Raw genomic sequence first — 12,865 nt, forward strand, 5'->3', positions numbered from 1 at the left:
AACCCTTTTTTCCTTTGGAAAGTAGGGTAAAAATAACAACTAGTCAAAGCAGAATTGTTCAGTGAAGAGCACTTTAACCTGAATGTGAAATTTATCTACTGTCTGCAATGGACGTGGTCTCTTGTGCTATGGTGTGGTTGGTGCTGCCTGGTAGGCAAACCCACTAAGCCCATATCGACAGCTGGTGGATATACCCTAAGCTGGGGCAGAGTCCCTTTCCCCGCAAGCTGAGCCCTTGGGTTTCAGAAGTCAGCAGGACTTAAGTGATGATCCCACGGGGAAAAGATGAAGAGAGAGTCCGGGGCCGAGCTGAAGTCAGGAACTGGAACAAGGTAGGTTCAGACCTCCACTGGACCTACATGCACAAATGAGACCCAGCAACACAATGCTGGTCTCAATAGTAGCCCTCCAGTCACTCGGTAGCCCTTCCGGACCCGCTGCTTGGGAAGATGAGTGCGTGAGGAAAGATGGAGGCTGAGGGCAGGAACAAGATGAGACATGGAACTCTGGAACTTGGAAGACTCAGGCGAGGACTCGAGGAACTTGGAAGACTCAGATGAGGATTCGAGATTCAGGCACTAGTACAGGGTGAGTACTGCACTGCAGTACGCCCTACACAGCCGCCCATGGCTGGTGGCGGACCACGCCGGAAGCGAAGCAGACTCCAGACGAGATGATAAAGACCTGGAACTGGAAACATGACGAAGAGTCAGAAAAGGCCTGCACCAAGGCGCGCCCTACACAGCTGCCTGTGGCTGGTTGCGGACCACGCTGAAGCGGAGCAGGTTCTGGCTTGAGTCTAGGGCATGGATGGAAGCAGGAGCAAGCAACTCTGAAGACCGGGAACAGGAGTCAAGACTCAGGATTCAAGGATTCAGAACTCGGATTCAGGAACAGACCTCGGCATTAAAAGCAAGGGCCTACTGGAGACTTGCGCTGCAGATGTGAAGACAGGCCTTGTGCCATGAGGCACGCTACACAGCCCCCCCATGGGCTAGTCACGGATCACGATGGTGGCACTCCAGGAAAGGTGGATGAGCAGGAAACCAGGAAGCAGGACAAAGAGCCGGAGACGGGAACATCAGGACCAGGACTGGAACATCAGGAACATGGAACATCAGGTCACCAGAGAGACCATGAAGGAGCTCCAATGAGGAACAAGACAAGAAACATCAGGAACATCCAACGAAGAAGACCAGGAACATCTAACATGGAACACGGAACCATCTAGACAAAGGCAGACCATGGAGGACCTTGACCGGACAGAAGAAGCATGGACGACCATGAAGATTCGATGCGAAGGCCCTGAGGAGAACAAACTGAGCCCTTTTATAGGGCTGGACAAGGCAAGGACTGATGAGGTCATCTGTTGGGGCCACGGGGCTTTTCCCGCCGCTGGCTCTTTAAATGAAGTACAGAGGCGCGCACGCGCCTAGAGGAGCCAGGAGGTGAAAGCAGAAGTTGGCATCAGCAGTCCCCTCACTGCGAAGGAGTAAAGTGCCATGCAGCGGCATCAGGGCCATGAAGAGGAGTGTGCCAACAGCGGCTCCATGCCGGAAAAGGTGGAGTCTACGGCGGTGGCACTCCCGCCACGAAGAGGGAAGGAGCGGCAGCCCTACCCACTGGACAGCAGCATCAGAGGCGGCTCTTCAGCCGCAGAGAGAGGCAGCAGTCAGGTGCTGGCCTGAACGGCATGGCGCAGGCAGAGAAGGAGAGGTGAGAAGCCGCTTGCGGGCCTGACCGCAAGTGGCATTGTAACACCCAACGATAAATCAGGTCCTGTGTGTTACTATCTTAAAATGTACCCAAGCTAAACAAAATGCTGGAGGTTGTAGTTATGCAATGTAAAACATTTAAACATCAGGTTCCCTAAAGCCAAAATTCCAAAATGACAATAGAATTTTGAAAACTACATGCTACTTGAAACTTTACTTAATGCATTAAGACAATGTATGAAATTACTGACTTTCCTGAAATTTGTGTGCGGGATTGCATTGCTGCTAAAATAATCATGATTATAACTAGGGCTTCTGATTTTCAGTATTTATAAATTGTATATTTAAGTGTTTGTTTTCCACCTAATTAGTTGTTTCTTAAGGGTACCAAACATTGGTGTTTATCAGTATTTTTGCGGGAGAGGTATGATTGTTGGGTCCTTTTTCCATCTGAATCAAATATATATATTTGTGCAGCAGAGAAATCGTTAGCGTGAAACAGGTACAAACACAAAATGGAGGATCCAGGGTAGGCAAAGGAGGGATAAGAGAGTATTAGGGGAAGTAGTGCTTTTCCAGGATTTAACAGTTAAAACCTAAAATCAGAAGCCCTAACTATAACAAATGCATGTTCATCAGCTGCAATTTGCAAACACTTTAAGGGGTAGATCTTAAAAAAATATGCGATCGCGTACTTTTGTTCACGTACCAGGCGCGAACAAAAGTACACTGGATTTTATAAGATACGCACGTAGCCGCGCGATTCTTATAAAATCTGGGGTCGGCGCACGCAAGGGGGTGCACATTTGTGCAACCTGCGCGCGCCGAGTTCAGCGCGCGCTGCCTGTTCCCCTCCGAGGCCGCTCCGATTTCGGAGCGGCCTCGGAGGGAACTTTCCTTCGCCCTCCCTTCCCCTACCTAACCCACCCCCCCGGCCCTATCTAAACACCCCCCCCCCCCTACCTTTGTCGGCAAAGTTACGCCTGCTGAAGGCAGGCGTAACTTTGCGCGCGCCATCCAGCAGCCCCGCTCCGGGTTCCGGTCCCGGGGGCTGGTCCGGAGGCCTCGACCACGCCCCTGGACCGGCGCCACGCCCCCGGGCCCGCCCCCGAAACACTGCGGCACACCCCCGAAATGCCACGTCATTTCGGGAACGCCCCCGACACGCCCCCTCCCCACCCCTTTTCCAAAGCCCCGGGACTTACGCGCGTCCCGGGGCTTTACGCGCGCCGGCGTGCGAGGGCCCTGCGCGCGTAAATCCTTCTGGATTTACGCGCGCAGGCCTTTTAAAATCCACCCCTAAATGTATAAATGATGCACAAGAATCAAACTTCTTCTGATGGAAAGGAAGCTGTAGAACAATGAGTCATGATATGAAACTTAAAGGAGGTAGACTTAGGAAAACTGTCAGGAACATTTCTTCATGGAAAGAAAGTGGATGCATAGAATGCTCTCTTGGAAGAAATGAGGAAAAGAATTGTAATGGAATTCAATAGGGCATAGAATAAACACAGAGGATCCCTAAGGGCTAGAGGATGGAAATGAAGAAATCAGGTGGTATAACATTTAAATGTAACATTTCTGCCTGGGGGGCAACATGCACAGAGTGGCAGTACTACAATTAACAGAAGACATGGAGGTAACCTGCAAGATGCGGCAATTATTAGAGATGTGCATTCATTTATCACAAGACTTACTAACACAGGGATGTTAGTAAGTCTTGGGGAGGAAAAACGAACTTTACCCCAAAGTGTCGGACTCAAAAAACGACCTGGTAGAAAAAAAACGAAGCTCATCTCTAGCAATTATTACCCTAAACAATTTGCTGGGCAGAATAGATGGACCATTTGGGTCTTTATCTGCCATCATATACTATGTTATGTGATCTGCTGATATACTGCTTTCTTGAGTTTAATGTCTCAAAGTATAAGACATTTTACAAACACAAAGTACTACTGGTCAAAAACAAAGGCAATATAATAGATGTTGCACTTGCCAAGAAAACTAACGATATCATATGTAAATATTTATATGGATCTTACCCTGCCTTCTCTTTCTTTCCCATTCAGCCAATACTCTCTACCACATTAAGAACATAAGAACATAAGAAAATGCCATACTGGGTCAGACCAAGGGTCCATCAAGCCCAGCATCCTGTTTCCAACAGTGGCCAATCCAGGCCATAAGAACCTGGCAAGTACCCAAAAACTAAGTCTATTCCATGTAACCATTGCTAATGGCAGTGGCTATTCTCTAAGTGAACTTAATAGCAGGTAATGGACTTCTCCTCCAAGAACTTATCCAATCCTTTTTTAAACACAGCTATACTAACTGCACGAACCACATTCTCTGGCAACAAATTCCAGAGTTTAATTGTGCGTTGAGTAAAAAAGAACTTTCTCCGATTAGTTTTAAATGTGCCCCATGCTAACTTCATGGAGTGTCCCCTAGTCTTTCTACTATCCGAAAGAGTAAATAACCGATTCACATCTACCCGTTCTAGACCTCTCATGATTTTAAACACCTCTATCATATCCCCCCTCAGTCGTCTCTTCTCCAAGCTGAAAAGTCCTAACCTCTTTAGTCTTTCCTCATAGGGGAGTTGTTCCATTCCCCTTATCATTTTGGTAGCCCTTCTCTGTACCTTCTCCATCACAATTATATCTTTGAGATGCGGCGACCATCTCATTGCTTCCACCCATCTAGCTGTACTGCATTTGCAGTTCCGTCACACCAATCAATCATCATCTCAGTTCCCCTGCCCTCTCTCTCCTGGCCCCTCAACTCTAGAACAAACTTCCCCATGATATCTCTGAGACCTTGCAGCTGACTACCTTCAAAAGAAGTCTCAAAACACATCTTTTCAATCTAACTTGCATGATATGTGTCATCTTCTTCTTTACCTTATTTTGCACCATCAACTACTATGTAATTTTGTTTGTAAGGTCCTCTAGACTAGGCATCATACACATGCTGAACCAAATAAATATTCTCGTTGGAACAAGGAGGTCCATATTCAGCTGCTGTGCGGCTTGGTTAGTTTACCAGATAAACTTATCCAGCTAACTTAGCCTATATATTCAACGGCATAGCCACTCATTGGATATATCTGACGATCTTAAAGTTAGTCACATAAGTTTTGTCTGGCTAACTTTAGGACAGGCTTAAAGGCTGACTAGAGTTAGCCGATAAGTTAGCCAGCTAACTCAGCTCCTCCTAGTTCCACCCCCAGATGCCCTTAACTTAGCCAATCAAATTTTAGCTGCATGAAAAGTTGTCTGTCTAGATGTTTGCTGGATAAGTGCCCAAATATTCCTTTAGCTGGATAACCTCTGGGTTATGCAGCTAAATGCTTCTGAATATGGACCATATTTTTTTCTCAATTCAATACAGTACTTTTTCCAACCAAAAAACAGACATACATATAACATGCTATATAAACCTTGAGAAAACCTACCTCTGGCTGTATAGCCTTAAAAACTGGCATATCCATTAATGTGATCTGGCTCTGTAACACAAGAGTCAAAATTAAAAAGCAATCAGTACAAGGAGACAACTACAATAACTCCAGCTGTTTCATTTATTTTACAAGATTTTGTTACATTTGTAACCTCCAATTAAAAGAAAACCTCCATTGCTCCTATTTACTAATTATGCCCTTGGGCACATAGAAGATTTTCATTTGCTGTATCTTACCATACTTAGCCAAAAATATTCTACCATTATATGTTACATAGCAGAAAATATTATTAAAATATTCCCTTCTCCTTCAGGATATATATAATGATTATATATAATGTGGTAGATATTCAAGTGAGTCAGCTGGATAATTTTATCTGGCTGATTCCCTTGAATATCTACCCCATTATGTATAATCTACCTCATTATGTATAAGACTTATCTAGCTAACTCACTGGGATATTCAGTGGCATGGCTATGCATGGCTATGCCACTGAATATACCGAGAAAAGTTCCTACTAGTTATCTGGCTAACTTTAGACCTACTATTGAGCAGGTCAAACTTATCCAGTTAACTTAGCTAGATAAGGCCAAATATCGGCATTTATCTGGATTCGTTAACCGGATAAGTAACTCCATCCCGTTATACCCACATCCCACCCACCACTTATCTGGTTAACTACTTAGCTTAGATCTGCATTCTTGTTTGTATGGGCAGTATAGAAAAACCTTCAAATAAATAAAAGCACTGATCTGGCGATGTGGCAGCAGCTGAATGGGACCAGATATTCAGCTGCCACCACTTAGCTGGATAAGTACTACTTATTCCGCTAAGAAGCGCTGCACATCAGCCTCAATTAGATCCCAAGTCTCTCTTCACGGGGCTTTTGGTACACATTATGCATAATCTCTATACTTTCTATATCCCTCTGGAGATAAGGCCTCCATGATACGACATGATACTTGAGGTGAGATTTCACTACTGATTTAGAATTACAGAGGTATCCTTTCCTTTTACTTCTTTTCTACTGGTTCTTTCTCTCTTGAAGAATCTCAGCATTCCAATGTCTTTCCCTCCCACCTTGTCACTCTGTTTTGGCAACCTCGACATCATCAGATATTATTATTCAAAGATCCCTCTCCTATTTTTGTGGCTGTCAGTGTCTCACCCCTCACATATACTTCTTTCCTGAGTTTTTGCAACCTAAATTCATGAGTATTTTAGGGCTGGGTTTTGGGGTTGTTTTTTTTTTGCATTAATCTTAGCTGACACATTCTTGACTACGCCTCAAGATTGCTTACATTTTTCTCAATTTCCTTCTCATTTTTCCACTCCCACTGGAGCACTAACTCTGCGGCAGAGCTTGGTGTAATAATGTATAGAAAACTGTGGGTTCTTACTAACAGAAATATCTTATCTTTAGAGGGGAAATAGAGTTAGGCAGAGAATGCAACAAGCTAGGTAGAGAGTGCATTATGCAAATCAACTCCTCAATTGAAATGACAGAAAATCTTCACTGATGTGTACTTTCCTGTTTGTACCTCCTACTATGTATGTAAATCCCCCCCCCCCCCCCCCCCCCAAACTACCCCATGTTAAAAGCTTCTCCTCTTACAGTGGTATAAATACATAGTGACATATTGATTCAGAGGTAAAGGCTCTCTTTCTCTCTCTCTCTCAGCTATTGAGGCACACTTGCAAAATGATAAATGACCCTGTTAGCTAAGTTACAATGTATATTTGGCGGCACAGCTATGCCTGCTCTATGACACATCTAGCTTAGGCCTAGATTCATCATTTTGCTGTAAATTTCACAAGAATAGCACCCGAAATAATAAAGGGGTGTGGTTAGGGTAATTTTTCAGATACCACAACTCACATTTTACTGCTTTTTGGGCTCTTGCTGGAGAGAAAGAAAAAGAGAGAGAGAGAGAGCCTATACCACTATATGAGGGGCAACTAATAACTTGGGGTGAAGTTTTGGTAGTGGCCTAGGTTTTGGGGGGAAGTTTACCATGCACAGTCAGAGGTACGAACAGCACAGTAGACATCACTGAAAATGTTATGTGATTTGGAGTGATGAAAGGTACACAAAGATGAGATTTGTACATTGTAGTCTCGACCTAGCTTGTTAACTGGTAGTTAGAGAGTGCATCGAGCTAGGTTGAGAGTACATTGTATAAATCTCATCTTTTTATACCTTTCATCACTCCAAATCACATCAAATTTTCACTTGATGCCTATTGTGCTGTTCATACCTCTGACTGTGCATGTAAAACTGCCCCCTAAAACCTAGCCCACCACCAAAACCTCATTCCGAGTTCAGAATGGCCCCTCTTACAGTGGTATAAAAAGTTGACTAATAAGTATGTCTCCACAGAGGCATTCTCTCTCTCCCTCCCTGTCCTCCCTTCCCCTCTCCCCCCCCCCAAAAACGGGATTTGCAGTTTTTATCGCAAATCCCATTTTGGGCATAACACACAGCATAACGCCAGGAAAAATGGTGTAGTTATTTCCGGTGTTAAATCATGTGAAAGCATGCATTACGCTATCATACGCATCATTAAATACCCTTCATTCTCATAAACTCTACCCGAACTCCTCCCTTTTGACTATATTTTGAAAATTTGCATATGCAGAGATGCGTTATTTATCACATACGTTATGGCATTATCACGGGCGTTAGGGCCCTAACGTCCATGATAAGGTCCTAACGCGATTTGATGAATGGCCCTATTAGCCATACAACTTACTTGGCTTAGTCCCAATATCAGCAGTTAGTTGCATAAGTTGTATGGCTAACTCGCTCCGTCCCGATCCGCCCATTACACACCTGCTTTTTATGTGCTTATTTTTTAGCCGTATAAGAGACTTATACGGCTATGCGGTGGCCACTGAACATGAGTGCGTACTCAGAATCTGCTACTTAGCCACATAAGTTCTGAACGTGCTTTGAATATTGACTTCCAAGAGTTGTAAGAAAATATGTAGTAAATTTTACATCTTTAAATCTGTAAAAATTAAGCTGGAAACCAGATCAGCTTTCAGCATGCTTATTACTGCGGTATAGAGCAATCAGTATTACTGCTGTTTATGAGAGACTTTGATGCTTGGTTAAGACTTGAACAACACGCAGGGCCTAGAAGAGAATCCTCCCCCCTCCCCCTCGACAGGGACTGCTGGACACTCAGATTGAATTAACATCTGAAGAGGATTTAACCAACTTAACCTTAGATGAGGTGTGATCCTTGGGGATCCTATGATGGGCCACTAGCCCAGGGGATACAAAAATGCTTATGGAAAAAGTAAATAGAATATGTGGCATCTCACTGAGCACCCACTTCTTCTTGGTGTGAACTTCATTAACCACCACTCTCTCTGAGTATTGCTCAATCAATTCCTAATTTACTTCCTTATGACCCACCCCTGGGCTGCCCAGCTTGTTTATAAGTTCTTGTGTGGAACCATGTCAAAAGGTTTACTGAAATCTAAATAGACCATATTTGGTATGCTCCCTTTATCCATGCCTTAAGCACCCTATCAAAGAAAACAATCAGAATTTTTGACATGGCCTTGCTCTATAGGATTAGGTATTCTGTTGGATTCTAGATACTACACAGTCCTTATTTCATTTCCATTGATTTCCCCAGGCTGTGGTCAGACTGACTGGCCAATACTAGACAGCCCCTATCCTGCTTCTACTCTTATGAAGAGGAACTATGCTTGCATTCTCTAGTCCATTGGGAACTACTCCTGTTTCTGTCAAGTGATAGAACAGAGTTCTCAGTAATGCTGCTTGCCCTTCTCTAAGTTCCCTTAGGTGGAACTTGAGCCCTCAGTTTCATCTTACCATGGAAACCTGCAGTCCCTGATGGACCCTGAAACGAGTTATAGAAGAAGAAATTCCTAAAGTACAGACAGAAAGCATCTTTCAAAGTCTTGTTTCCCTCCTAAATATGGACAGTGCTGTAAATGTATGCTATATACTCTCAAAGGAAGCAATGTAGTCTAGCTGACTGGAGTCGGAAATTTGTATGAGCTGACTTAAACACGATTTCTGGAGAAAAAGAGCCAGATGGAGGAAATGGAAAAGAAACAACTTAAGAAAGAAAGGAGAGGTGCCTGTTAGGAAGGCCTCTTGGCCTGAATGATGTAATATGCAGGAAGCCCACATATATTAAATCTCAATCACAGGTTTCCAGACATAGCATTACAGGGATGCAGTTGTAGTAACAGTAGGACATTGGATGGGTGCTTGCTAAGAATAAAAACAGACCAGCTTTAAACAGGATACAATTCAAAATCCAACCCAAACTTCAATCCAAACCAGATTTTTGTTTATTTTTTCTTTCTTTAATAATGACTTGACTAAGCTTTTTGGCCCAGAACTACAGTAGTGAGTGGAAATTTTAGAGTGGATTGTAATATGGATGTGTTTATCTATTCTAAACCAGAGAGGCACCATTTCCAAGCTTTTTAAACTGCAGCAGGTCTATTTCTAAATTTCCTGGCTTAATTATCTTTCCTTAACATGGCAAAAACACACTGCCGAAGGAGACCTTGTGTCCTACTAACAACTGTCCAATAGTCCCAAATTTACCAGTGAATCTGGTTTAATATGTTGTAACAGACCTCCATTAATTAAAAATGTTTTGCTGAAGACAAGTTAAAGATTAACTCATATTTTTTTTTTTTGCCTTTTGTCATTATACTAGCAGACATATTGGGCCCAAACAAAATTGGATCCTTTGCAGGTTTTGACACATTATGTTGGATCAACACAAGCACTGCTTAGACTAATTTTTCAGGAGCTTATCAGCCCATTTAAGTTTAAAGGCAAAAGAAGAAAATAGAATTAAAACAAAAAATTTAAATAAAGTATTTGTTTAACTGCTATTACTAGAATGATATTATTTGGGGCATGTGTCCCTTCGTTTCACAGTACATTTTTAGCCAGAAAATTGGTTGCATTTGCACAGTTATTTTTCTTCAGCGTGCTCCTACATATCCACTATAGGCTATGTATCTTACAATGCATTATCAACAACAATGCTTCTACTTACAGCAAACTCCTCAGGAGTCACTTTCAATACGTCAAACACAACGGCATCATAGCTTTTACTGGTATGGTCTCCACTCCGTCCATCCACAGAGTCAGAGCTGCTACTACCCTAAAGTGAAATAGAGAGAAGCACACAAATAAAAGGAAAGAAAATTATCCTACCCCACTGATCCTTGCAAAGAAAAATAAAATGAGAGTTATTTAACATAAGCTCATACTGCAAAAATCAACAGCTGTATAGCAAACAGGAAATAGAGCAAGAATAATCCTAACAAGCTGAGTTGTGCCAAAAAATAAAAAAGTAACAATGTCGGACTCAACACAAACTTACATAAGTGTGAGGTCAATATGGGAAGGGTAATTTTCAAACAACCCACATAGGCCAAAAATCTACTGGTACATTTTGGGCCTCATTTTCCAATATCGCAGTGGTAACACATGAGGGGGTGTGTCCTATGCAAATAAGGCATTTTTCATGCAGTGGGGAAACATCGCCGCACGCGGAACTGGAGTCGCAAATCATCGTGCACGAGAGAGAGAGAGAGAGAGAGAGAGAGAGAGAGAGAGAGAGAGAGAGAGAGAGAGAGAGAGAGAGAGAGAGAGAGAGAGAGAGAGAGAGAGAGACTTGCTATAATGTCTATGCCCTAGACAGGTATTTGTATCCCTATGGGAGGGCCACCTAGTAACTCGAGGTGGGGATTAGGTATGAGCGTAGGGGGTTGTGGGCCACTTTCACATTCAACATGAGACCTACGGAAAGAACAGTGGTCTCTAGTGAAGATTTGCTGGCCGGAGTGAGGAAACTCACTCCAGGAAGAGATTTGGGCAACGTTCTCTCCACCTAGCTTGTTGTTGCCCAGGTAGAGTGTCCATCAAGCTAGGTGGAGAGAACGTTGTCCAAATCTCATCTTGGAGTGAGCTTCCTCACTCCGAAGGCCTTCAAATCTTCACAAGAGACCACTGTTCTGTTCGTACGTCTCACGTGGAATGTGAAAGTGGCCCCAACCCCCTACATTCTTACCTAATCCCCACCTCGAGTTACTAGGTGGGTCTCTCATAGGGATACAAATACCTGTCTAGGGCATAGACATTATAGCAAGGTTCTCTGTCTCTCTCTCTCTCTCTCACTTTACATATGCTCTGCCCCAACTCTGCCCCCTGAATACCAAATTACAAATTTGCATTCGCAAATCACGTTAACGGCTGTTAGCGCGATTTGTGAATTTATCGCGCGTGGTAACTCCCTTTGAAAATGAGGCCCTTTATATGCAGAGTTTAGCCAGAATTTTCAAAGTCGATTTATGCACAGAAATCCACTTTGAAAATTTGTGAGTGTGAGCAAAAACCCTAATCCCACTCCCAATTCCGCCCACCCACCCAGATGCCTATATAGAATAAGCATAAAAGTATATTCAAAGTCAGATTTTTAGATGCATACCCACTGAGGCTATTTTCAAAGAGCCACTTACGTGAACAAAACTGGGTTTTATGCACATGAGTGCCTTTGAAAATTACCCCTGGGAGGACAACTTTCAAACCTATTCACATTACTGGATTGGCATACGTAAGTGGACATGCAGAAATTTATCCTAGAATTGTATAAACTACGCAGCGGGTTGCTGCACAGTTGATAAAATACAGAGGAGCTCAGCTCTTAAAGTACCTGCGAATATTTGAAATGCAATTAAAAGTCTTGGTTTTGTAACCTATTTTATAAACATAAATGCATAGATTTTACATGTGAAAAAAAATCTAACATGTACACGTAAAACCCAGATTCATATGCAGAGGCAGGTATGTTCTAAAATATGCGAAGGTACTTGAAATCACCAATTTGCCAATTCTGCCGCCAGTTCACCTAGACCATTTAGCACTTCACCTAGAACTCCCCCCAATTCACCCAGATCTCCCACTCAAAAATAGCAGACAACAGACTCGTCCGAATTCACGTGCCCAAATCAATTAGCAGGTGTAAAATTGTGAGAATAAATTGGCTAATGGATTCATGTTAAGCTCTTTTCCACATATTTCTGGATGCGTAACATTCCTAAACAGCAGAGTTGCTTATTACCTGTAACAGGTGTTCTCCCAGGACAGCAGGATGTTAGTCCGCACATATGGGTGACATCATCAGATGGAGCCCTATCACGGAATCTTTTGTGGCACACTGAGCATGCCCAGCATGCTACTAACCCTGCTGCCAGCAGGGTCCCCCTTCAGTCTCATTTGTAGCAAAAGTACGAGCGAAAAATAAAATAATGAAACTTAAGCGAACCCAACTCCGCAGGGTGGCGGGCAGGTTTCGTGAGGACTAACATCCTGCTGTCCTGGGAGAACACCTGTTACAGGTAAGCAACTCTGCTTTCTCCCAGGACAAGCAGAATGGTAGTCCTCACATATGGGTGAATAACAAGCTACAGGCTGAGTCACACATAAGAGGCCAAGCAGCACCGAACATGTGCATCAGGCACAACTGGGGTGCTGTTGGCAAAGACGAGGCAGCCTGAAATTCACAGCGGGTTGAGGTGGGATGAGTTTGGTTTCTAAACTGGAAACAAATTTTGTAGGATGGACTGGCCAAAGATGGAATCCTGTCATCCAGCCTTGTCCAGGCAGTAGTGAGTTGCA

General features: G+C 43.4%; 1 protein-coding gene across 8 annotated transcripts in view; it reads right to left on the reverse strand.

Annotated features, from left to right (window-relative positions):
- The window catches only part of RALGPS1 (Ral GEF with PH domain and SH3 binding motif 1), a 965,034-nt gene that overhangs the window by 735,260 nt on the left and 216,909 nt on the right, over window positions 1-12,865 (reverse strand). For all 8 annotated transcript variants that reach the window (XM_029614240.1, XM_029614239.1, XM_029614238.1 and 5 more), the window contains 2 exons: window positions 10,239-10,346; window positions 5,173-5,223 (listed from right to left, as the gene is read on the reverse strand). In XM_029614240.1, the coding sequence (XP_029470100.1) occupies window positions 5,173-5,223; window positions 10,239-10,346 (159 nt within the window). The remainder of the gene's footprint in view (window positions 1-5,172; window positions 5,224-10,238; window positions 10,347-12,865) is intronic.

The sequence above is a fragment of the Rhinatrema bivittatum genome, chromosome 8 (assembly GCF_901001135.1).
Source record: "Rhinatrema bivittatum chromosome 8, aRhiBiv1.1, whole genome shotgun sequence".
Lineage (NCBI taxonomy): Eukaryota > Metazoa > Chordata > Amphibia > Gymnophiona > Rhinatrematidae > Rhinatrema > Rhinatrema bivittatum.